This window comes from Erpetoichthys calabaricus, chromosome 16, assembly GCF_900747795.2.
Source record: "Erpetoichthys calabaricus chromosome 16, fErpCal1.3, whole genome shotgun sequence".
Taxonomy (NCBI): domain Eukaryota; kingdom Metazoa; phylum Chordata; class Cladistia; order Polypteriformes; family Polypteridae; genus Erpetoichthys; species Erpetoichthys calabaricus.
Genome location: NC_041409.2, coordinates 72,007,584 through 72,035,432, shown reverse-complemented (window position 1 = coordinate 72,035,432; position 27,849 = coordinate 72,007,584). Strand labels below are relative to the sequence as shown.

General features: G+C 39.9%; 1 protein-coding gene across 1 annotated transcript; it reads right to left on the bottom strand.

Moving 5' to 3' along the window:
- Nucleotides 1-2,217: 2,217 nt before the first annotated feature.
- Nucleotides 2,218-25,768, bottom strand: atg14 (autophagy related 14). Its single transcript, XM_028822059.2, has 10 exons — nt 25,368-25,768; nt 24,134-24,196; nt 22,081-22,123; nt 19,649-19,730; nt 15,871-16,108; nt 10,803-11,032; nt 8,016-8,133; nt 7,251-7,341; nt 4,612-4,697; nt 2,218-4,110 (listed from the first exon to the last, which is right to left on the bottom strand). The coding sequence occupies exons 1-10, from the start codon at nt 25,598-25,600 to the stop codon at nt 3,804-3,806; spliced, it is 1,491 nt and encodes a 496-aa protein (XP_028677892.1). The 5' UTR covers nt 25,601-25,768; the 3' UTR covers nt 2,218-3,803.
- Nucleotides 25,769-27,849: the final 2,081 nt, after the last annotated feature.

Here is a 27,849-nt window from a genome sequence, read left to right as displayed (position 1 = left end):
ATTGTTGTTTATAAAGTGGGCTAATCAGTAACTGCAAAGCTTTAGCTTTTCTGTGATATACTTGAAAATGTGACATTTACTACTACAAACAAACTGGGGTTTTCACTCCGTTGCATGACATAGGTTGTGATCGTTTTGAACAGCAGCCCATTTAACTGTTGCAGGTACACTCTATTCGCCTGATGCTCGCATTACTGGTACAGATTTCACATACTAATTTCCTTCCTTGTCACTTCAGCTGCCATTTTGTCAAGCTGAATTTGGTAAGAAAGGAAGTGTATGGTCCTTTGTAGCATTTTCATGGTGGAGATAACCTGTTCACATACCCAAGTGCAGAAATTGGCTTCTAGTGAACTCTAGTTTCAGCTTATTTTTACTTCTGTTTGTGTAAAAGTTTTATTTGACCTTTTCTTGTATTATGTTTACTGCAGAGGGTTTGCACAATTCAGGAATCCTTGTATATGCAGTTTGTGGATTAACATGTACAGTATTCAGTTTGTATTTTAATGTGTTTTTGTTCTGTTTGGGTGAAAAATAAACTGTATAAATAAACAAAACACTACACCCTGGAATAAATGTCTTGCATATGTTAACTTTGTTTATTCCCCATACCATTCAATTTGTTGTCGCTTGACAGAGGTGGTTCATTAGAGTAGTGGTGGTGAATTCCTTTGGTGCTATCTCATCACGTTTTAACTTTTATTCCACACCTTTTTGAAAAAATATGTAATATGGTGCACATCAGTCACAGAAGGTTGCTATTTTGTCCTAATGTTATGTTTTTGGGGCCTGTCTTGGCCAACTTTGTTCTTCCCCCATCACTTTTTTTTCATTATGCCAAGATTAAAAAGATTGTCACTTAAGTTATATTATTCACTAGTAGAGTGCTAGCAACAGTGGCGGTGTGGTGATCGTATCGTTATCACGTATTATCACGTTTCTCTTTGACACATACTCACACTTTCTAAGAAGCCTTTCTTTAGTTAGTTTTTGAGTCTGCAGGTAGCCTTTGTCCATATTTTACAGTAGTTGTTGAACCAAGGAGGGTACACTTTATTTTAGTATCATCATGTAGACTATATAATACCTATAAGATACAGTAGCTGGGAACAGTGTACAGTATTTACAGTTCTTAGGATTTTTTACACAATATAAATCTTGTGAAATATTTTGTGCAATAGATTTGTGGTCTTTGGAGGAGCAGGATGGGGAAACTGCTACTTTAACTGCAGCTCATGATGTACTTTCCCAAAGCTACCTATGTGTGCTCACACCTGTTGTGATATTGTTGTATTATTAAAGATGTTTTAAGTTGGCTGGTAACCATTTTCTGCCAAAATTTTAATGCTGCTGTTTTTCTTTCTGATCACTGCGTTTACAAATACTATCATGACCCTAAACCAGCACTTGACACGTCTAAAATGTTTTACATTATACTGCTAAATTGTAGAATAAGGTTTGAATGCTTGGCACTGGGTGTGTACCGTGAGGCAGAACTGGTTTAACACCCTCTGCAGTGAAAGGTGGAACTTTGTATGTTGCCTTGCAGCAGTGATTATGCAGGTTTACTCTTCACACCCAATAAAGTGAAAACAATTAAATGGTCTGTAAATATTTCTGATGACGTGCCAGCCTTCATCAGTGTATTAATGGATTTGGTACTTTCAGAGGCAAAACTTGTTTTTCTTTTCCCCACTGGTCTCCTTAAAAGAATACAACTTCAATTTATTGAGATGCAAGGAAAGAATAGAAATTGTAGAAGCAAAAATAAATGTGGTGATGTACTACTTTTCTGAATCAACAGTTCTGCTTCCCTTAACACTATACTGCTAAACAGCTGTTCTAGACATGCTCACATCTTTAACAGAGGATAGTCCTTCACAGCTTGGGACTCTTACAGATGGAGAGGCAACATGCAAGTTTGCACACCAAGATTTTTTTTTGTTTTAAACATGTACACACATACAGTACACTACAATGCAGTGCCACTCAAGGCATTTGCATGCGTAACTACATTTTGTATCAGGCCTGGATCCCTAGGAGTCTAGCTAGTGTTTATACACTGTGTGCACGATTAGGCAAGTTGTATTTTTGAGGATTAATTTTAATATGGAACAAATACAGTGCTATCATCCATCCATTATCCAACCCGCTACATCCTAACTACCGGGTCACGGGGGTCTGCTGGAGCCAATCCCAGCCAACACAGGGTGCTAATCCAAAATGTTAATAAACTTGAATGTTTTACAAAGGAAATGCGAGTGTGAACATCATCAGGGGAATACATGTGTGCAGAATTATTCTGCAACTAAAGGAAAAATGAAAATTTTTCCGTCTCACTTGTTTTAATCTGTTACCATGAGATTAAGAACTCAAAATTTACAAACATTTCTGACATTTAAGAAAAAAAAAATTCAGTGACCAATACAGCCACCCTTCTTTTCAATTATAGTCATAAGCCTTCCATTCATGGAGTCTGTCAGTTTCTTGATCTGTTGACGATCAACTTTTTGTGGAGCAGTGACTACAGCCTCCCAGACACTGTTCAGAGAGAGATGTTTTTCTTCCCCATAAACCTCATGTTTAAGAAGGGCCCACAAATTCTCAATAGGGTTTAGGCCAGATGATGGATGGTATGGGATGCCGGCGGCAGCACGTCATTATTCTTTCATCTTTAAGGCCTTTACGGGCTAGCCATGCAGTGGAGTACTTCGATGCAAGTGATGGAGCATTGGCCTGCATAAAAATCATGGTCTTCTTGAAAGATATATACTTTTTCCTGTATCACTGTTTGAAGAAAGTGTCTTTTAAAAACTGGCAGTAGGATGAGGAGTTGATTTTGAGTTCATCAAAAGTGGAGCTATGTGCCCATTACTGATCCACAGGCCTGTCCATCAACAGTCACTCTCATCAGTCCATAAAGCCTTTGAAAAAAAATCTGTCTACAGATATCGCTTGGCCCAGTCTTGACATTTCAACTTCTGTTTCTTATTCAGTGGTGGTCAGGTTTCAGCCTTCCTTACCTTGGCCATGTCTCTGAACACCTTGTAGTTCTCAGCACTCCTGGTTGGTTGCAGTTCTGGAAGATGACGGCACTGGAGGATAATGGGTTCCTGGTAGCTTCACTTTTGATTCTTCTAAAATATTTGGCAGCTAATTTGCATCTTTTTTTCTCGACACATTTCTTGCAACCCTGTTGACTATTTGCAACAAAATGTTTGATGGTTCTGTGATCACAACCCAATATCTTAGCAGTTTCAAGAGTGCTGCATTCCCTCTGAAAGACTTTTTACAATTTTTGACTTTTCAGAGTCGGTTAAATCAGTTTTTTGGACCATTTTGCCTGATGAATACTAGCTGCCTAATAATTATGCACTCCTTGAGATAAGGTGTTGATCTCCTTAGGCCACACCCTCCCTCATTACACATCACCTGACATGCTTAAATCCAATAAGCATTCAAGTTTATACAGGTTGCAGTTTGAACATACATGTAAAAATGAGGATATGGTCAAAATACTCACTTGCCTAATTGTGCACACAGTATATACAGAAGTATTTAAAAAACACACACTTTGGCTGTTCTGGTTATAAAAGTCTACTATAAAAGGATCCATTAGAGTTCAGTGATAGTTTTCTTTTGCCTTTTTTTTAGGCTGTTCTAAATATACAGCCAAGTAATGGCACATGTGCTAGTGCAGTGAGTGGTGTCAGTTGTTTAATCAAACAATACTGGGATTGGTGCCAGAACACTGGTAATAAGACAGTCCAGTTCACCGAGGATTCAGACCATGATGATTTTTTTCAGCGCTGCCCAGTGTAAGCTCTGAACCATGATGTGACAGAAGCAGCGGCTGAAGAGATCATGCCACCTGTGACAGTACTAGCAACTGGTTGTGATGTCTGCATGGCAGCACTCTGTGACATATCCATTGCTTGTGAGGGGATATCACAGAATCGAGGACTTGGCACTGTCTCCCAGTCTGTTCCCAGGTCAGTTTCCTCATCTGTCACTGGATCCTCCCCACTTTCATCAGTCTGACCAGCTCCACTGGTTTCTACAAACTCCATTGAATCTTCCAAGTCTGCACTAATTTCATAAGGGCCAGTCCTACAGTAGGGTAAGAAAAAGAGACCGTGTTATGTAATGAAATGTGTCAACACTTAATATCAAAAGTTTGAAGAACAAAAACAAAACTTTATCCTGGTTGCTTCTTATTTGTGCCAACTGTACTTTTATTAATGTAATATTGGTGTACTCTTCTTCAGCTTTAGTCTTTCTACCCTTTGATACACAGCTATCAGCTACTCCGCCCAACAGCTTTGCTCCTGAAGTCAGTGTAGCAATTATTACCATGTTGTACATTTTGCACATTAAATGTCTTTACTTTTTGAACCTTTCAAAATAAAATTAACTTTTGGAAGATGTCCAGTGCAAACTACATTTGTCTGTTTTTATTTAAAAAGTGTACCAAAATTTTTCTTTTCTTAATCCATCTAAACACATGTTGTACGCAAATAAAAAAAAGTATTTAATGTAGTAAGTGAAATTAGTTTTCTACTAGAAGCTCACTGGTCATTCCTCCAAAGTATCTAGTGGTTGTTGACTTACCGTCCCAGCTCCTTGTTGTCCGAGCTGATTAGAAACATGATGTTTCGCAACGTGTGCTGAGGATGTAAAAGCTCTGGTGCTACATGCTGTCAAGTAAAAAAAACACCATTTGTAGTCACGAAATCATCCATTACTGTAAAGTAATTTAAAAGGCTAAGCACTGCAATGTAAACAGACCAAAACCAAATGTCCCAGCCCTCACCACATATTCAAAAGACATGGTGTCCCTAAATTGTGTTGCTGTTACATTTGTCCCAAGATGAGCTGCTGTTCAGTTTGGTTTGAATTCTGGACATGGACATCAGGTTGCTCTTTGATCTATACAGCTACACTTCCGCACAAAAGGTTTCATAAAATTGTATAAAATATACGTGTTAGTGCATCACCATTCCTTTACAAATTTTCATCACTTCTACCATTTCACCACTGAATCTTGACTTGAAGAAGACATGAAGGTTTGGGTCCTTCTGTTTTTTCCTTGTGGGTGACAGCCACTTTTGTGTCACCAGGTGGTAACTCAGGTCAGTTTTACAGCTTCAGGCCCCTCAACTTGTACCCTGATAAAGTAACGGAGGGGTTTGTTGTTTTTTTGTTTTTAAATTACCTCTGGACACTAATGTGTAGGGACAAGTCCACTGGGACTAACCAAACTCTCACACAAATTGCACTTTCTAGCTCCAAACCTCATTATGACTGCACTAACTTATTTAATAAGAACTCTTCTTTGTAAATGTTCATTTTCCATGCATCCATCTTTAGTGAAGTGCATATCTGCCCTATGCAGGTCAACTTGTGACACATTCATGGAGCACCCAAACTGGTTAAATTGAAGAGGGGAAAAATAAGCCATATTGCTAGACGCAGCAACGTCGATTTATTTCTCATTCTAGTTTCAAGGTGGAGGAATGGCCATAAGAGAATGGAAGTCCGACTCTTGTTAGAGGTTTGAATCTTTACAAGTGCTGAAGATGTAGACTACTCTTGTTAATTCTCCAAACATTCTGCCCCTGCTTTTTCAATTGAACTGGCTTCCCAAGGTTTACTTATTTTTTTTTTTATTTAATTTAAAAACAAACACACAAAGTCTTGTTTAAAAAGGCATCAGCAATGTTTGAATCCCTGAAATATCCAATGATGAGCATAGGCCAGTACAAAATTAGAACAAGCATGTTGTGGACACAAGAGTGGACCGTTATTACTAATGTAATGTTTTAGGTAACAACTCAAGAACACAAGAAAATTGACAGCAGACAACGAGGCCATTTTGTCCATCAAGCTTGTTTGTAATACAGTAGCTAAGCCGTCCCTCCATCTCATCCAGACAAAAGTGGCTACTTTAACAGCACTAGTGCCAGACTGTTTTGTAAAAGGTAGAAAAATACGTCAAGTCATTTGTTGTTTCTGTTCTTTTAACAAAATAACCACCTTGTACTAAAATCTACATGTTAACCAAAATCAACTGTAAACAGTTACTCCAATACTGTCAAAATACAGTTCTGTACTGACTGGTAACAAACCAGTTATTCTGAAATAAATCACAGTGACATTCACCAAAACTAGCTTTTAAAAGTCTGGTATACTTCATCCATCTAAATAGTGCAAAAATGTACAATATAAAAACAAAACCACCATACGTACATTCATACATAACACGTGTGTGCGCGTGCATTTGTTTGTTCCTGACGAGCAATCGGATTAGTTAGTTTGGCTTTAGTGGATCAGATGTAGAGATCATGACAATACTTTAGGGGTACAAAGTTCAATTGCTGAAAAGGTTAAAATCGAGCATTTCTATGACAGCAAAGCACAGGACTACAGAGCAATGTTGGGTCACTAAATACTAAAGAGGCGCAACCCGGGTTGCCTTCACAGACTGAAAGTATTCACAAAGTTGCATTTGACGTTTACACAACGGGTAATGGGGGCCTGTCTACCATTGTTGGTAGTCTAAAAGCAGACAGGAGTCGAGCAAGGCACCTCGAAATGACAAGAGGCCAAGAACCAGGCTTTAAGACATGCTTGGACAGGAGGAACACTTGGGGTGCACTTGGGGCAAGAGGGAACATTTTTAAATGTATTCCGGCTTCAACGGGAAAAAAAAAAAAGAGATTGAGCCTAGAAGGCCATGTCTGGAGTGTATAATACAAGAAATTTCAGAAACCTGTGATTTGACTTACCACCTCCACAAGCCAACAGCCATTCTACTTCCAGTTTTGACTTGTGGAGGTTTTATCAGCTTGTGTGTGTTGATTAAACTGAGTTAGTAAAGCAGCAGATTCAGCACTTGGCAAAGCTCTACAGTCTTACTACTGTGCACAGACACCACAGACTACATACATCAGAATGTTAAGTAAACCCCATTTAAATTGTAATAAGTACAGATGATTTTGCTGCAAATTTGGTTCTGTATTTGAAGAATTTGGTCATAATTACTATCTGAATGTTCTGCTTTACAGTCCACAGCAGAAGAAACCCCTCATAGAAAAATATAAAAAACCTGAGGCTAGAAAATAAGGAAGTGAATCAGAATCCCAACAAGTGAGATGGTCAACACCATGCAAGTCAAACACAATTTAGGCTCCTTCATCCACAATGGCACAGCTCTAAAAGTGCATTTTTGTAATAACTCACAAGAATACCTGGGAGAAGCACAGGTGAAGGATGTTGGTGTTCAGTTTGTTGACTGCACGAGTAAACTTGCATCGACTTAGATTTTCACAGCAGAATTCACTAAGAAGGAGTAAAGAATAAAAATTGCCTTTATGAGAAAATATTTTTTTTTACCAAGTAGTATCCATTTAAGTGATCTTAAGGCCATGCTCAATAAAAGTTGGACAGATAAAATGAACAATGGAGGAAAGGAAGAGAATTAGAAACTGTTCTAGTGTCACAAATCAAAACCAGTTAAACACAAAAGAGTTCTATAAATGATGCCCAGTATCCCAGATATAATCTTACTCCGGAAACCGGTCTCCCGAATCTAAGGATCTTGTTAAATGTTTCCAGCAAATTCCCAGTGAAACTTTACTAAAGCATTTGCAAAGTCATTACAAAATAACCAAGCCCAGCTCATACCCCCATTTGGCTAAGAAATGAGCCTTAAACATGTAAGCAGCGCCACATCCATGAGGCAATGACGCCCTCCTAATGTCATATTGACAGTCTGGCCTACTAATGAAGACGCTACTGAAAAAAGACAAGTCAGAAATTCAGGTGCTTTGCCTGGATACACTCACCCTGTGGACCTGAATAACAATTTATGCAGATCAAACAGTAACTGTACACTTAAATCAAATCAAAATACAATGGAAGTTACTTTAAATTACATAATGCTGTATTGAAAAAGCCCACCAAAGAACAAGAATCTCCAGTAGGATCAACTTCATCCAGTTTTGGATACTTGCCTGTTGCAGAGTTTCTTCGGAAGGTTGACGTCCAGTATGTGTGATAAGATGTTGACCAGCTGAGTTGCATAGCAGAGAGCAGCACTGATGGTGTGAGCAGGGTTAATGTGATCCATATCTGAAAGACATCATCATCATCATCATCATCATTTTACTACTTCCCTCCTGGTAAGAGATTAGATTCTTAGAGCAAACACGAACTCAAAACCACCTGCTCCTCAGACTCATTAAACACAAGAAATAAAAACTAACATTAATGCACTGCATTATATAATATATTCAACATGTAATTAACAAAGAGGGCAAACCTAAAACACTCGTCTAAATAACGTGCGCTTTGTAAATTGTCCGAGTACCAGCAGAGTCCTGCACAAACACACATTTATAAATAAAGTTTTATTTCCTATCACCATTGGTTATTCCTACTAGAAAATTAGCCTCAGTTAAAGGCGCCTTTTAACAACAATGTAAGAAATAAAGAATTAGATCTTGAAAATGCAATACTAGATCTTTCTATTGCTTATAACCTAAAGAATGTTTTCATCAAAATATCCAAGTTACAATGCAGATAAATCCAAACTCCAATTTTTGGAAACTAATCAGAACTAATCAAGTTTTTAAACAAGTCCTTATTTGCATTCAGATTTACAATTGCACTGCACACATTGTTACAAACATTTCAGTATTCACCTGGATGAAGGCCTTCCACCTTACAATCCAATACTGTATTTTGAATCCTCCATCTCACCACCACGGAGTCAAACCAGGGTACAGTATGGTGGCCTGGGGCTATGAATATGTGGACTGTTGCAATGTGTTGTTTGTAGAAATCCATCATACAATTAAGACAAGAATCGCCTTGTACAGATGGGTGTTAGAACTGTGCAGCACTGGCAACATGTTTGTTGGCATGAAACAAGCAAAGCCTACTAAACGCTGGCACTGCTGCACTGTATTAATGTCATTCAAGTGGGCCGTTTGATTTTCACCATGTTACAGCAAAGAAAGAACTTTAATATGACGATGCTTGGGGAAATTGCATGTTTCAGATTAAGTTCTCCAGCTGCCACGAATGCAAGAAGGTGTATTTATTAAACTCGATTTAGGAGTACAGAAATTCATGCAATTAACTCTTTCAGGGCAGATGTCAACTTTTGTTTGAAATTCAGGAGTAGAGGACGGTGATCAGTTGTAAACTATGACAAAACTCACTCTTATGCTCTAGTTTGACTCTCTTTGCTAGAAGGAAAGTTAGCTTCATTGATGTAACCTCGATTCCCGGCATGTGCACGAGAAGTGAACAGCATAACAACCTCGAAAATGGCAGGAGACCAAAGCGAATGCACAAAGTAAAACACCCCTTGAGCAACGTTCTGCGTATTATCACCGAATCACACGGACTTGTCGAGCTCTGATTTTGATACAAGTGATCGAAACGGAAAAGGAGATATCAGCATCCACTGATCGGTCTCCAGCCGATTGTGGATCTGAACATGTTCATGTACCGGATGGGCCTACAGCAGCGTTCGTCTGGGAGGGCCACCGCTTACGATGACAAGGAGGTACAAACCAGATTGTGTCGCACTGTGACTGCCACCACTGCATTCCCTCTGGCCATCAAGCCACCCCCGCCAGAGATGGAGAACAGGCAAACAGCCGTGTTTTATGTCCGGTTATGTGTGAGACCATTCCGTTGTGTGCTTTTTAGTTAACTTTTGTTTTTGAGAAAAAATATTTAACTCTGATGACTGAAAACAAAGATAAGCGGACAGTGCAAGTCACAGGCAGGCTCTCCAGCGACTTCATTTGCTTTTGTTTGAAGTGGCCCAAGTTCATCTTTGCCCGAGGACAGCTGAAGGTGGCTTTCTCAATAAAGTCTTTTATAATTTAAACACACACAATGTGGATGTGAAGGATCATGTTGTATTTACCCCATTCCAATGGTAACTGCCACAGACTCTTTATCAGGATCTGAAAATGCAATAGTGGTTCCAGTTGGCTTCTGTATAAAAGTTTAAAGAGGTATTGAGAGAACAGCAGTAGTCCACACCTTCTCAGGATAACGTAAATTAACGTATGTAAACCCCAAAAATTGTCAAGATAGAATATCAAATCGTTTGAGGATAAACCTAATTTGGTTGACAGCCCAAGCAGAAACAGAAGGACTCGCCCAGAGTAAAGGTCAGCTTTTGTGTTTTACAAGCTGTAGCTGAATACTCCCAGTGTTTCATGGGAAGTGACAAGGTACTTTCACTCAATTTCTGCAACAAATAAAAGTTGCATTGATGGAGTCATGGGTTTCTCTGCTTTGGTTTAATATCTTGATACTTTTGCCCGTAGGAAAAACGTTCACTTAAGTCAAAGAGACACAGGGACAAATTGCAAAATAATGCCATATTGAATCACAAAAACTAAATGTATATCAAAACACAAAATGGTTACAATATCATGGCCCAAGACTTGCATTAATATTATATTATGTGGCAATTCCCACCATTGCCGTATGCCAAGCTACGAAGCCGTCACTGGAGAAGGAGACGTGGTCTTTTTTTCTTCCTTTAAACTTGTGTAGTCTTTTTCCACCCGTTTTTTATTATGCATCACCTATATTAATTCTTACTGTATGTTGCTTTGAATTTTCTACTCAGGCCCACATGAGCACAAGCATTTTTTGTGGTTACGACATTTTTGGTTGAAAAACACCTGCCATTATAATAAAAGTCTTATCACTCAAACACCAACAAAAAACACTGCGATAGTTACAAAGAACTCTCTGCCACCATGTACCTGGTCCTTCACTGGTCCTCTTCTCCTCCACCCAGTTGTAATATGCCGAGTAGTCCCCATTGCTAGGCAGGCATATCCATGGCCCAGTGATGCTAACGCTGGTCTCTCCATTTTGATCATCCCAGATCCAGCGACCCGACAGGTAGGTAGTGCGACGAGCCTCGGCAAGCTCACTGACTGTGCTGGAGGTCAAAGCCAAGTCACACTCTGCCACCAGGTCAGTAGGGTCTCTAAGCGTACAAAAAAAAAAAAAAAAAATGCAGATCTGAAATGGGATTAAATATTCACTTACCATCTAAACCTTGAACACCATTACATTCCAATCTATCCAGCCTTTGACTGCTCTTAAGAACTATAATGGCTCCTGTGCATATTAGGACTGTCGTAACATGATCACCACATCAGGTGTCATTGCCGACTACAGACTATTCCGGAAAACCTCCACCATTCTCCTGCCAATCCTAAACTGCTGCTCCTTACCCACAACTCAAAACTGAGAACCTTCAGGAGATGCTTTATGTTCCACCGTCTTAAACTGATAAAACTTGGCCTGCCTTGAATCAGTGCACAGATATCTTGCAAGCTGTCATCCATCTACATTTCAAAACTCCTTTTTGCCCCCACATGATCATAATATGGACTCCCTACCAGCAAGGCAACAGGTTGGGTGGTAGGGTGCAAGGCGAGTGAATGGGGCAGAACCAGACATACTGGGATCGAGCTCTTAAAACAAGGAATGCAACTTTTCTGCAAGAAAAAGAAGGTCTTATAATAAGGGAGGATGGAAAAATGGACTTTATCTAGTTGCCAACTTGTCTCTATGCACAGCACTGGGTACAGAGCCAGACTTCTTCATCAACCATGGGTCTCACCTACCCTGTAGTTATGATTCACAGGATGGCTCCCAAGTGGAGACAGAAATACTCGCAGGTCCCCAGGTGAGTGTCGGACACTCGCACTTGTAGATGACAAGGCTCTAAAATGCAGTGGCAGTAAGGAAAAGTATCGTTTGTATTTATTTATACACTTAAATGCCTTAGTACCAGTGGATTCTGGGTTAATATTAGTATCCACCGCAGCAACATACTGCGGCAAGTACACTAGTGAAGTGAACTACTCAACATGTCGTATGATGGACCCTTCACTCCAGGAATCCAATTCAACAAACTGTTTGACTAAACAGCGCTCACCAACTATGGAAAAACCTCGTATGTCGCATCATCCAAGTTTTTGGCAAATTGAGAAAATAATGTCGCCCCTAAAATTAATGATCTCTAGATTTAAATTTTTCCTGAGCTTCATGTACACAGTATTGTTTTTTTCATGAATCAGCAACACCCACCATTTAAATCACGCAGTCGCTGCATTTAAAACACATAATAATAATAATAATTCATTACATTTATATAGCGCTTTTCTCAGTACTCAAAGAGCTATCCACACAGGGAGGAACCGGGAAGCGAACCCACAATCTTCCACAGTCTCCTTACTGCAAAGCAGCAGCACTACCACTGCACCACCTGTGAGGACAATGGTCATTACCCGAGGTTTTCACTGGTAGGTGGTCTTTCCTCATTGGTCAGTGCAGTTGCTAGGCATTTGTTTTGCCGTATGTAAAATACTGTGTACATACTAGCTTCTTCCATTGTGCTATGACCGGAATGAAGACATATTTGGCCACCACTGCTACCTCATGAGATCAGGAAAGATCTAGTAACTCCAAAAACTCAGTTACTGGCTTTTCCATTGCAAGCGAGAGCTCCCCATGACAAGAGTGTGCCTTACATACTGGCACTCCAGCCTGAAACTCATGATAAAGCAGGCCTTGCTGAATAATGATTGTGACGTAATTATGAAATGTGTAAGATCTCCAGGTCTTTTCAATTTGGCAAACCTGGTAATTCCACACCAAAGTGGCCATCTTTAAATCAGAGCCCAACTAGAAAAGCATTATGGTGCCAAATGTTTACTCTTTAAAGGACAAATCGTGTCCCTGATCTTAATAGAATAATGAGAGCAGTTAGTCAATATGCAGCATTAACTGACACAGTATGTTCTAGCTAGTTTTGAATATTTTAAAACTCAAAAGAATCATAAAATCTGTTAATTTTAGGTTACACCACAGTTTTAACAAAGAGAAGATGAACTTTAATATGGCATACAACAGCATCATTAAACCTGCTTAGTTTTTCAGTATGCATCATCATCATAATCATCATCACCAAAACACAGCTATAGAGCTTACACAAGCAGATTGTTTTTGCTCTTGTCTGACTAGAACATTTTCTTGTCTAAAACGTTTATTTTGCTGTGAAATAAACTGAACTGCTAAGGAAATTCTAATAAAATGTACTTTAAATATTGTCTAGTATATAAAGACCTCTACAGCACACCAACTATGAATTATCACTCCCAAATGTCAGTGGGGTCACCTGGAACTGCTACATGAGGTGTTGTCCTGCACAGGAGGGTATTAGAGGATATAACAAAAAGTCTTGGGAGGGTTTGGGCTAGTGCTGCAGGATGTTTAGGAAAAGAAGCTGTGCCATTATTAAAACAGATATGTTTATTTTATTTAACACTGGCCTTTTGTCTGCGTAACTCTTAGAAAATACTTGGGACAAATCTGCTTCTCCCAGGAGCTGGGATGTTGACGTTTGTACTGCAATACACTGGCATAACATTGATATAAAGCAGTGGTGCTCAAACCTGGTCCCAGAGCCACAAAGGATGTACTTTTTCATGCCTCTAATGTCCTCCTGTTTGTTTATATCTTTGTTTTCTCAATCAAAAGCCTCCCACTCTCCTGGAATTTAAAGTATGGTTGGACTTGTTTTCAAATCCCTCATCATCAATGCATTTGCTTGCATGCAACATATTTGCACCAACTAAAATTTTGGTTCCATTCATCAGTTTTAAGAATAAGTTACAATTAGTATGATGCAGACTAACTAGCCATACAATCCATCTATATTATTTTATATCTCTCTCTCTCTATATAAAAAAGTCAATGTGTGTATGTATGTATGTTTCAGCATCACTTCCAAATGGCTGGAGTGATTTTTGCGAAACTTGGTACACGTGTTTCTTATTGGTCGACTAACAATACTGTAGGGTGAAATCAACCCTAAACCACCCCCTTCTGGGTAGGGTGGGGGTCAACTTGTGGTCTTGCATACATGTTATCAGCCAGTTGACACTGAATGACCACCAGAGGGCGAACTGGAGGAGACTGCCAGCGTTCTTTATGTTTGAGCAGCACTGCACCCCTGCTGCTTTTGACATTAAATAAAGTTGGCCGATTCCGAGTGTCAATTGGATGATAACACACATACAAGACCACAAGGCAAGCACATTAGGGAGTCTTTATTGTTTGTTAATTTTTATTTTTAAAGATGTTGGGTTTTTTAAATTATTTTTCTCAAACAATTAAAACACTATTTTCCTCCCAGTGCAATGCTGGTTATTTCAGCTAGTAACACAATATTTAATTAAATTCAGCTCTGACACCATCTCCAGTCCATCTGGAAAGCTATGGATATGCAGTTTTCACTCCAAGATACTCAAGTGGCTAAGCATTATGAGAGGCCCTGCATGCTTAATTGAGGACCACATCAAACTTCTGCTGAACAGTCGCCTCCCTACACAGTAATATTATACTACCCAGTGATACAAGTGGATTAGGAGCGATGGCTGTTCCAATACTGTCTGATAGGCAGGAAAAGTTTTGTTTTTCTTTCCTCCCCTCGAGTACAATTTCTGACTGTCCCACACTTTGCCTGTATGACTGAGCAAAACCGCGTCACTCGCAGCTGGGGTTCTGGCCTGGGTATAGTTTACACAGCCTGAGTCAGCTGCATGCACCTAATTAGTTTAATGACATAATGCATTGTACATTTTGATCACTGTATCTGTTCAGCGACTGGTTTTTAGTATTTATCTGAAATTTTGTCATCCTAGCTTTTTGTTTCCTGTGTAGAAATACAAATCGCCCATTTTCATTACTGTACGACAATGCAGTTTCTACCTCCAATATTAAAGAATATGGAAGCCTGGCAAGTACTCTGCCCTTTAACAAATTTTATAAACTTGAATATAATAGAAGAAATAGGCTGCTAAAAGAATGAATTTGATGTCTACACTAATTTGAAAACACCAAATGTTACCTTGCTTGTTACTACAAATCACCTGATCTATCGGTGCATCAGAAGTGTAATATATATGCAAACAACTGCTATGCACGCTGATCTTGTATGTCACATTATATATAAACATTAACCAAATAGGATTTAATACCCAATAATAAACAAGGTTTAACTTTAAAGCTCCACTCCCCTTACATTTACCTTCTAGACACTCATTTTCAAAGGTGTCAAACTGTTACCTCAGACTATAGAAAACCAACACGGATTCTGTCAGCCATCTGCAGACCAGCACTCTCGGGGCCCTAACTGCAACGCTTTTATTAAAGGGAGAACATTTAGAGTCCTAAAACTGTGTTTATATTTAATGTAACTAGTACACCGGAATAGGAGTTTTCATGTGGACTTTAACCATCAATGGACAGGACTCTTAGTATGCAGGGTGTTCCCTTTACTATTAGGTAATCTTTGCCTGTAGGCCATGGGCTCAGCAGCATCCAACTCATTCTTTAGATACCCCCTTCTATTTTGCACCAGCACATTGCAAACTTTATTAAACCTGTGATGCTTAAGTTCAAAATTCCATTAGTTCAATTATTTTTATAATTTTTCTCTCCCGTTAGTTTGGTCCAAACCTCTCCAATATTATTAGTACTTGCATTTTTTTTTTAATCATTAGGCTTTCCACTTGTGATATACACACAAAATACGTTTTGATACAAAATATTAAAATCGAACAAGAGCCGACAGCCGATTCTTCTGTTTAATGCCTGTAGAAGAATGCTGTACAAGACAATGAGCGATTATTCAAAGCACAGCTTTACTACAAATTATCATTCAGTGTAAATGATGGCTACACTCAAACTCTAAAAACCAAAGGTTTGTGTCAAGACAGAGATTCTGCAAAAGGTAATAATGAGGTGAACCTGTTTCCCTGCTTCTCTTCTTGCATTGGAAAAATGCAGGACGTCAGTTCTGAAATGTGCTCTCGGCGAAGTGCAGCCAGCTGTTCAAGCCTTGCCTGCAGTTCCTTGCCCTTCTTTTCTAACAGGTCACCTAAACGACGATTGTGTCGCTCAATTTTTTCCTTCTTCTCCTGATGCCTTTGGGCCCGCCGGTATAGGCGTCCAGTCTCATCCTGACATTTTAATACAAGATCTTTATCTGGAAAGAGAAAGCATAAAAACAAAGAATGTCAGGTCAAATTGGGGAGCACCCACCAATACAGTGCACTGCCGCATCCCACCATACAACGAAACAACTCAGGATGTTGGATGGCAATCCCCCAGGCAGACAGGTGGTCCAATCCCACTCTCCATAAAATGACCATCTGCCACAGCTAGGTGTTTCGTGGGCATCCCCCTTGGCCTTGTCACAGCTGCTTGGGTCCTCAACAATGACAAGTGCCGTAACTGATGCTCTCTCACAATGCAGGTGACGAGGGTCATTTGGGACTCCGCACGCAACCGCTTGTGTAACACAGTCAACCCAGCAGCACCCAAGGATTTTCGAAAGAGACAGTACTGAAGGAGCGAGACAAAAATATCTTACTTTTTGAAAAGAACACATTAATTTGGAATACACGGTTCTACAATCTACTACAACAGATAAAGTCTACTTAGTTTCAGTAAATTAGAAGGAATAATAATAATAATAAATAATTCATTAAGTACTTCTTAAACAGTGTCAAGTATGCACTAGTGATACCAGTGCTCTTGCCTATTTTATAAATGCGACTTATTAGTTATTACAAGATGGCTCGAGTTGATTTTCTAGTGTTTCTCTTTGTCTAAGCAAGGAATCATTGTGGAGACTCGCAAAAAGCTACTTTCACCATTCTTGTGTTGGTAATTTACATATGCGAGATTACTCTATACATATTCTAGGGTTTTTTATGCTGGTAGTGATGTTGTAGTTATGTTTTAGTTACTAGTGACTTATGTATTACAGTCATCCCTTGCCTATCACGGGGGTTACGTTCCAGAGCCCCCCCGCAATAGGTGAAAATCCGAAGCAAAAACCATTTGTTTCTATGGTTATTTTTAAATTGTCACGCGTGGGTCACAGATTTGCACAGAAACACAGGAGGTCGTAGAGCGACAGGAACGTTATTCAAACACTGCAAACAAACATTTGTCTCTTTTTCAAAAGTTTAAACGTGCTCCTTGACAAGGCAGAGATGACAGTTCCGTCTCACAATTGAAAGAATGCAAACATATCTTCCTCTTCAAAGGAGTGCGCGTCAGGAGCAGAGAATGTCAGAGAGAGAGAGAGAGAGAGAGAGAGAAAGAAAAGCAAAATCAAAAATCAATAGGTGCTGTTCGAACTTTTAAGTATGCGAAGCACCGTGCGGGAAGCATATCGCGCAACAAAGCAGCCACAAGTAAGCCCAGCAAGGAAGAGAGCAATGTGAAGGTAGTCTTTCAGCATTCTTTGAGGACCATCCGTATCCTCTAGGGGTGTGAACAGCCCCCCTGCTCACAATATATTTGAGTTTAATACGTAATACGTGCTCTGATTGGGTAGCTTCTCAGCCATCTGCCAATAGCGTCCCTTGGATGAAATCAACTGGGCAAACCAACTGAGGAAGCATGTACCAGAAATTAAAAGACCCATTGTCCACTGAAACCCACGAACCAGCGGAAAATCCGCGATAGAGTGAAGCCGCGAAAGTTGAAGTGTGATATAGCGAGATTACTGTATATACAAAGTTTTACTTGACTAAAAGTAGTAGACCAATGTAGTTTACTGTACCTCAAAAAATTATTCACCCCCTTTGTTACACAACATTGAGTCACAGTGCATTTTTTTTTTATTTTAAATAAAGGGTCTTTAATATCAAATTGAAAACAGATCTTGGCAAAGTGGTCTAAATTAATTCCAAATATGAAACACAAGACAACTGAATGCATGTAGTAAAAGCAGTTTTGGCAGCTGTAACATCCTCGAGTCTGTGTGTGCAGGTCTCCATCAGCTTTGGACATCTGGACATTGTCAATTTTCTCCATTCTTTTCAGCAAGACTGCTGGGACTTCGTCAGGTATCATGAGGGGATTGTAAGTGAAGCGTCATTTTCAAGTCCAGCCACTCCTGGAAATTAACACTGCCATTTTTAAGCCATTCCTATGTAGTTTTGTCTTTATGTTTGGGGTTGGTGTTTTGCTTGAAAACAAATCTTCACCTAAGACTGTCTTCTTGCCGATTTCAACAGGTTTTCCTCCAGGATTACCCTGTATTAATTTTACGTTCTACCCTCATATGTCTTCCAGTGCCCACTACAGTGGGGATGTTGCATTCTGATAATGTGCAGTGTTCAAATATGCCATTTTATCTGATGGCCAAAATGCTCAATTTGTCCTCTGCAGACCACAAGAACCTTCGTCCAGCTGATTTCAGAGCCCCCTAGCAAACTCTAGCCGAGATGTCACTATCCCATAAAGCTGCCACTGGTGAAACACATTGGAAAGACTACGGAGAACAATTTTTGTCAATCTTATCCTCCGTAGCTTGCAACTCCTCCAAAGTTCTCAGAGATCTCTTGGTGGCCTCCTCTCAGTAGTCAACTTCTTGCATGATCATTCAGTTTGTGTGGACTACCAGCCCAATGCAGACGTACAGCTGTGCCATCAGCACATGCTCCCGTACTCTGTTTCCTAATGACCAATTTAACTGGACTCCAAGGGATACTCTGACTTGGATATTTTCTGTGTATCCATCGCCTGACATATGGATGACTATAGATAAATGCAGAGACCAACCAAACACAACCACAAAATTAAAATGCAGTAAACACTGACATGTACTTTGTACCTGACCTTTTGAAACCAAGCAAGACCTTGGCTGTCTTATCCAATATACAATATTACAAAAAATGTTAAAATAAAAAAGGCAATGACAAAAGAGGCTCTTACAATCGAGTAGGATACGCTGCGAGTTTCAAACTTTGCAAATAAAAATGTCCACCTGTAACAGCAATGGGTGTGATGCAAGAACATTATCTTACTCAGAGGGCAAATGAGTGCTCCCCAGTATCCATCAACACAATAAATAAAAACCACACGTTGTGTCTATCAATAACTATGCCGGCCTTTAGAAATTGGATTTTAGGATAAAAGACTAAATGAAAGACTCTAAACACTGTATAGAAAAGCTAAGCCCTATATCCACTTCTGCCTGCAGTGGCATGCCCCGGTCTCTGAACCAGAAGGAGACGCAGACAGCCCAAGGCTATGTCTGGATGAATAGAAAGAAGGAAAATAAATCCACAAAAACAAAATGGAGATGGCCAGCTTCCATGCTAATATTAACCACTAGATAAGGCAAGAGAAGAATAAGTAACAGATTTTAATAACCAAAGATTAAATATAAGGAGGGATGATGTTAGCAAGTTAGTAATCCCTGATCCAGACTCATCATATCAGGTGACCATATAGAGTCCACAAGTACATCGAATTGGAAGAGACAGGACCATCTGGCATGAAGGAATTTAGATAAAACACAGAGAACCAAAGGCTGTGGAGTTGTGGGGATCTAATTTACAATCGGCTTCCTTTGTGGCAAGAGAAGAAAATAAGGTGTTAAATTACTGAACACAAAGCATAAATACTGACAGATTATCTATCCTTCTAATAACGAGGTTCTTTCCATATGTTTCTATTAATCAATTAATTATTCATTTTTATTAATGTACTCTGGTTCTCTTACCGTGTTTTACTTCTTCACTTCCACTGCAGATTGCTTCCTTTAGTTGTTGTATTCTCATTTTACAAGACATTATTTTCCACTTCTGAAAAGCAAGTGACCAAATGATTAGATTGGAGCACAAGCTGTTAGCAAATATTAGTTAATTGACATTCAACCCTAGAATAAGGTTTCCAGCAGTTTTCGTAAATTTTAGTAAGTATTAAAAAAAAAAATAAAAAAAAATAAAAAAAACACACACACACACACACACTTAAAATGCTTGGATCAAGTAGGTGCACTTAAAATAAATAAATAACATGCTGGCAGTATTGTATCTTACCATTCATCTTCCATAGCTATATTGTTGTGTAGTGAGCTCCAATATTGGCAGCACCAGAAGCAAGGCAAGAGGCATTCCTGAGTGGACCACCAGTCTATTACAAGGCACAACCACAGACTCCCCCTCTCTCCCTCCCTTATACCATGTCAGATCAGTGGGATGCGAGGGGAACATTCAATGATGGGTGAGGAGTGTTTGGTGGGGTCCCCGCCCACAACTTACAAGTCCAAACAGGCAGTACCCAGGTCATAATCTGAACGTGGTATTGTGGGCTGTGAAGTGGCAGGGCTAACCACTAAATCATCATGCTACCTCGATACAGTGTTATTTTTATAACTATTATGTAGTCTTTTACACTTAATTTGTGTTACCTTAGAATGGAACGCTACTTTAAGAAACAAAAATTGCTGAATGCCAATCTAGCATGTTTTCCCCTTTCACAGCCAATTACATTTAAAAAAAGATATTGTGCCTGTTCTTTCAGTTTAAAAAGGCATTTATGGAACATCAGCATATTCCTGAAAAAAGCTTTATATTTATTTTCAAGCCCAGAATGTTTCCATGTATTGATTTATGTCTTTAAAATTACACACATATTGTAAACATAGCCATATCATTGGAGTGGGTGTTAGACGGCGGTGAGGATCTCCTATTTTGTCATAAAATATACATCAGAAACACCAGAAGGTATGTCTACAACAGTAGACAGACAGTCTCCACCATTAAAATGCTATGGAAAACTGTTGTATAGTGGCAAATAAATACAATAAAATGAAACAGATGTAATTGTTTTTTTTTTTTTTTTTTTTGCACATGCCCAATGTGATGATACCGCTCTCCTACTGCACACTGATGTGGAAAGAGAGGACTGATTAGCTGGAATTCAAAAGCATATATTCATTCAATCAACATGAACTCTATCCTTCACCAAGTACTTTTATTTCAGCTTTGAATCTTATGAATGGTTGTTATAACATTAGTTTACAAGCTTTGGATGCTGTAGCTTGCTTCCTTCCTCTGTCTGTGTGGTTTACAGTGTCAATTTTTCATTTTTATATTTCTCACCACTCAAAATTCTTGAGATATCTGCAATTCATTTCTGACTAGCAAGTTCCTTCTACAGTGTTTTCAAATTGGATATTTCCAATTACATTTTGACTACTCAAAGTAAGACTTTTAGATATGTATTTAATGCAAACAGACATATCTAAAACTTAAAATGTGAATAGCAAAAGTGTAATTAGTGATCTCTCTAATTAGAGTTCTACCAAGTGAAATCAACTGAGGATAACAGGAAGAGGCATTAAACTTTAAATGCTAAAATGGCCTTGTCATACATGTTCCCATGTGGCTTTAACTTTAAAGATGTTGAACCAGTTCAAGAAACTGGTGCACAAATTTACTGAAAAAAATCCTTTGGTGATTCTAAGGTCTGCTTGCACGATGCAAACTATAAATTTTGTTCATCTTCATATCTGCGACACATTTTGGGGAAAGAACAGTAAACATTTTTCAGGACAAGTACGTTCTTAATCTATCAATCCTTTAGGCTACCAAAAAATGTTTCAAATTCTATCCCCAATTATGGATACTATCACAGATAACCACCACCTCGCCTTCACCCGGAGCAGCTCCAAAGTGAGCCCAGTTTCCCGACAGTTCCTCCAGTAAATCATCAGAAAGACCTGCCAGCAGTCTCAACACTGCTCCTTGCCAAATGCACCAGTCATCACTTGTTTGTCAAATACAGCTCCCTGCTGGCAGACTCCCAGTGCAAAGTTTAGAATGCAGCAGCCTGCCTGGCTTTAAAGTGTAACATGAAATCACTTTTGATTAAATGTCACTAGCTACCTTTTGCATCCTGAATTAGGAGTCAAAACCCTGGTCACAACTCAGTAAGCTAACCAGAGTTGTGATCCAGTATACACCATGTGTACCACTAAGGATTCTGTGGTAACTTCTGATCGTAGCATTGGCACTAACAGTTTACTGTGGAAAAAAGCTCTAGGATCTGTATTGGCACTTGTACAATTCAAAAAAAGTCTTATGACAAAAACAAACACACGCACAACATTTGAGACAGGCATGCCTGTAGAGCACTTAGTGTCCTTACCAAATGGTCAGTTCTCAATTTCCCATCCATAGCTTTGATAACTCTAGAAAGAGATAGGAAAACAAGGGTTAGTTCAGATATCTGGCGGTAACTGAGCAAACTAGCTCTCTAAGGCAGCGTCAAACTACACCTTTTCCAGCGATTTCTCAATTGTATCCTTCATTTACAGAATGTTAGCAAGTCGGAGGTTGTTGGTGATTTCCAGTCAAGTACGCTGGAGAGACTTAAGGGCAGGGAGTGACCACATTTAAATTTCATGGTATTAACATCTCTGAGGATGTCACTTGGACCTAACACGTCACAGACCTGGCAGAGAAAGCTCAACAGCATTTGTATTTTCTGAGAAAGCCGAGGAAGTTTGGCATGCCAAGCACTATCCTCAGGATGTCTAAAGATGCACAATTGAGAGTATCCTCACCTACTTCATCACAGTCTGGTTTGGGTACAGTACAGCATGGGACCGCAACGCTCTACAGAAGTTTATAAAAATCAGTACAAAATATCATAGGAACAGCACTCCCTGCACTAGAGGATATCTAGAACAGAGTTCTCAGGAGTGCCCAGAACTTTAAGGACACAATCCACCCACAACATGAACTGTTCATACTGCCACCATCAAGGAGATGCTATAAAAGAGCATAGCAGCTAGAACATCAAGCTTAAAAAATGACAGTTTTCTCCCTTACACCATCAGGCTTGCTAATAATACCCATCCACTGCCCCTCCCATCAGCAATGCAGGCTAGCTTGTGGCTGGAAGGCCATCTTGAGACCATACACCTGCAGAGGTTACACTGAATTGTTTATCGGCACATGCATGCTTACTTCTGCTTATTTTAAAATTTCTTTTGCATCGGAGTGTTTTTTTTTGATTGTTGTGTATTCTTGTTTATTGCTGGAAAACTCGCAGAAAAAGATTTTCATTGTAAGGAGTACATAAGACAATAAAGTTGAAATGTTGTAAGACATACCCACAAATAAAACAATGGTCTGCAGTCTGCCACGACAAAAAAAAAAAAAAAAAAAAAATCAGACAGATGTGATTTTGTCTTAAGTTGTAGGGGTAAGCTCTTGTGGGTGTGAGAGCGGACAATCAATGAGCACACAGCCAGAGATATAGTACATACAAGCAGCTGCAACAAAAGGAGGAAAAGGGGCATTTAGGACTATGCAACTAGAAAGGTGGGTCGACAGTTCAACATGTCCAAATGGTTTGAAAGACAGGGTAAGATTGCAGCTGAACTCAACATATCGTGGATGCTTCCTAGGTATCATTAGTGCTATCAGGGTAACAATTTAAACGGCTATCAAAATGGCAACCTCATAAAACTCTGGAAACGTGAAGCTGTGCTAATACACTGTGAGGATAGGAGATAAGCAAAGAAGCATTTCACTGTATATAGTACTGTATGTATAATTTGTAAGTGACAAATCAAATTGAAATCAGTCCTCCCCTGTGATTCCTAGTCAAGTAACCAGAGATCCTAAAGGTGAGGAGACCTGGCAACAAAGCTGTAGAGTTCGACATGCTGTCTTGTGTAGTGTGCCACCAGTCTAAGTCAGGCTCATTCCAGAGTGACTTAAAATTTCTTCTACAACAAATTGTGCAGAGAAAGAAAGCTATAAAAGAAAAAGTTCCTTCTTGTATTATACAGTTTCTTTGTATGCAGTAAAAGGTGTGTTCCATTCTACTACATTTAAAAAGTTGCATCTATTTTCTTTTGCATTCTCTCTTAGATGGGGCCTGAATGTTGTTTTGCTTTCTTCCCAGTTTATTTCTATTTTTCTTTTGCTTTCTCTGTATTGATTTTGAACTAAATGGTTGTATCCATTATGCTATTATTTATTTGATTCAGAAGCATGCCACTATAATTTTTTTTTTTTTTTTTAATAATAATTAAAAAGAGATGTCTTCTTGTTACACTAATAGCCCACCTGATAAAAAGTTACCCTTTAAAATCTGAAATAAAAAGACAAATTAAGCTAATTCATGGAGCAATACCCTGTAAGTTTAAGGTTACGGATAACGGCCATCTTTTTAAATGCATCATTACCTCTGCTGCAAGTCTTCCATGTTCTTCTTCTGAAGTTTAAGCCGCTCGGTTTTATCTTCATACCTGGAAAAAAGTTAATAAAAGCCATTTACAGTGTGGGAAATAATTCTAGTTTTTTTTATCCATCCATCGTCCAACCCGCTGAATCCGAACACAGGGTCACGGGGGTCTGCTGGAGCCAATCCCAGCCAACACAGGGCACAAGGCAGGAACCAATCCCGGGCAGGGTGCCAACCCACCGCAGGGGACACACAAACACACCCACACACCAAGCACACACTAGGGCCAATTTAGAATCGCCAATCCACCTAACCTGCATGTCTTTGGACTTGTGGGAGGAAACCGGAGCGCCCGGAGGAAACCCACGCAGACACGGGGAGAACATGCAAACTCCACGCAGGGAGGACCCGGGAAGCGAACCCAGGTCCCCAGATCACACAACTGCGAGGCAGCAGCGCTACCCACTGCGCCACCGTGCCGCACAGTTTTTTTTATAATTAGTATATTAATTATGAGTAAACATGTAAAGAATTTAAAGTAGTTGACTGCATAATTAGTGAAAAATGATAAACATGAAAACTTCATCTGGAAACAATGAAGGTGCAGACTGAACTACACATAACTGATGAGCTACGAGTCATGGAAAGCGTTTAACAAATCAAACTTGAACCACCTGGTTACATAAAGATAGCGAGGAAACTTGCAAGATTTAAAACAAATGTTTTAATAATAGATATGGGAATTGCACAGCAAACACATGCAGCATTGTGTCCACCATTAATTAATTAAATGTGTGTGGAGCCTGCCAAGGTCTCCTGCAAAGAACAACGCCAATGCTTTTTCACGCCTGGGAATGAGCAACGCAATCTCAAATTCTTTTTCTCTAAAGCATTTCTAGAAGAAAATGTGTCACAGCGGATGGGGAAATGCAATTTGATTCCAGCGACAGTTTCTGTCACACTAAAGACATTAAGCAACCCATCGTTCACAGGAATGCATCACAAAGTAAGAGAAAGATGAAGGGGAGATTAAAAGACAACAAGGTAAATATTTACCATGTGAGAACTTTGCTCAACGACAACCTTATCTAATAGTATAGAAGTAAACGTGAAATCGGATAAGCAAAATATTAATGAGAGACGGACGCTGCTTTAGCAACAAGACTCACGTCCTAAATTTAGTAACAAAATTGTCACCGACGCCTCACGGGCAGCCCACTTTGTGCACAGCTCACCTCTCTGGGTCCCTCCCGTCAAAGTAGACGAAGTCGCCTGCCTGAATACAACGGGCACACGTGAGCCTGCGGCGGGCGGTGTTACACAAAGGGCAGCGCTCTACAGCTACGTACAGTCCTTCGGCATCGTCCACCGACTCCACCATCAGGGTCCCTGGCGAGGCCCCAGCGCAGGTAGTGGGGCAATTCGGGGCCCGGAGTCCCTGGCGTTCTACAGAGCCAGGATAACTCATTTGGACTCGTCTCCCTACGGAGGATGTCGCGAAAGACTCTCCCAAACTTGCTCTCTACAGCAACCCCCAATAACAGGAGACGCAGTGTCCTTAAATTGTGGGGCAGCCAAAGCCAAACGCCGAACGAACCAAAACAACGTTCCGCATCACGTGTGTGGTTAGTCGCAGGGTCACGTGATTGGACAGCTCGCTTCGGGTCACGTGATGAACTGCGCAGCTGCGCAGTACTTAACAGCCCTGAAAGTGGTAGTGTGTTTAGTATATGGGTGAAATGAGCGGTGTAGGTCAGTTTGTTTGAAATAAGCTGAGATTTTAAGTCCTAGAAAACTAATAGAAAGACCGATATCTAAAATAAGTAGATCTGTGGTGGAGACGTCGACCATTTGGGCTGCCACCTACTCGTACGTTCTAGCGCGTGTTGATTTAACTTAAGGTTCGAGAACAGATCTCGGAGCTGGAGTGGTTTGCGAAGAATACATCTCCGCCAGTATTTATATTACTGACTATTCGCTTTCACTGGTTCAAGAGTGAACGGGAGGTTTTGCACTACATGTCATCGCCTAAGCGTTTCCCGGACAGTGTGGTTTAATTGTAGAGCATCCATGAGGAGTCCTGGAAAGGTATTCTCTAGGGAAAGTCACTATATAAGATCATTTTGCCTGTAAAATCGTGAGGTATGCTGGCTAAACTAGACCGTGATCATCGGGGAGTAAAATATTAGAAATGAAAGATTAAAAAGTTATTTCCACACTGAAACGGAAAGAAGGTTAAAGACAACATTTCGGCTGTATAGCCATCATCAGGTGTGCAGCTGAAAAGAAAAATGCAGGTAACAAGTACTTGGAGGGGGAACAAAGCCAGGACAGATGAAAGGAATGTGTGAAAAAGCTGTTATTAGAAAAGATGAAGGTAGAGATTAAATTCAAGTCATTGGGTCATCAAGACCTGAAGAAATGTGTTATCCCAGGCCGAGAATAACCTTGTTTTTTTTTTTAATGTGTCGGATACCCCGTGAAAAACCGAAATAGATCAGTGTGGCAACAATCAAGGGATGTGAAGTTTGCCACAGCAGCCATTACAAGGTCTTTGATCTTTAACAGTTCAAATGTATTCCCTCAAATGATCTGCGAGTTGTCTACCTAGGTAGAGGTCTGGATGATTCCTACAAGAAATATGCTAATTAAGATTTTTAGACTGACAAGAGGCCCATTACTTGATACAGAATTTACCAGAGGGACCAGATGTGATGATACTGCTGGTGACAAGTGACACAGTGGCTCCTGTTACAATTCAAAATGCCTAGTGAGGAAATGTGGCCCTCCTCAGTTAAGAGATGGTCAATGGAAGGAGATTCAAGAGGGAGATTAGGGGGGAAAAAAGGCATCTGTGGAAGGATCAGTCTACAAAATGAAGAACATTTGCTTGATGACCTGTGAGAGATAGAGACAGAGAGTTAGAGTGCAATGAGACAACAAGCAGTATGTGTGTTTTGTTAATGGGGTTCCACATAGAGTGGATATAACAAGGCCTGCTCCTGGCTTGGTTGAGAGGATTTTCCACAATATGAGAAAGGCACTGTCTGTCAATGAAGAAACTCCTCATTCCAAGAATTTCATTACAGAAGGTGACCTCATCACTGCAGAGGCAGCAGAGTCTAAGGAACTGTGAACGAGGAAGAGAGTTTTTAGCATGCCAGGGATGTAAGTAGCTGTCAAGAAGGTAACTGTATTAGAAGATTTTGTTTTAAGTCCTGGAAAGCGGTTAGACTGATATCTGAAAAATAGTACAAAAACATTGACTGTAAACCTGCCAGCCAGATGGACAGAAACTAGTATAATCATTAATGAATTCATGTAGCAAGAGGTGGCACCACCAGAAGTGTTAATACATCTTTCATACAGGTCTGTTACAAAGCTTAAGTAGGAAGACACCCCCCCCAGTTGGTGGAATATTGGTATGTCTGTGTCACTCTAGCGACTACTGCTACTCTACTGACCTGATGAAAAAGGCTGTTTTGAGGCTAAGAACCATTTCTGCCAGTCTGATGAGGGTGTTCATAGGAGCTTCCTGGCCTGGACGTCTGTTGAACGTCTGGCTTGAGGGCAATGAGTCCTTCATCGCAAGAAATGACTATGTACAAACAGTCCAGTCCATGCTAAAGATAAAGCAGTCAGGACCTTGAAACCTAAAAGCTGTCAAACAACTGGAGAGCATAGTTAATATGTTAAGTTTGAAAAAAGACCTTCAAC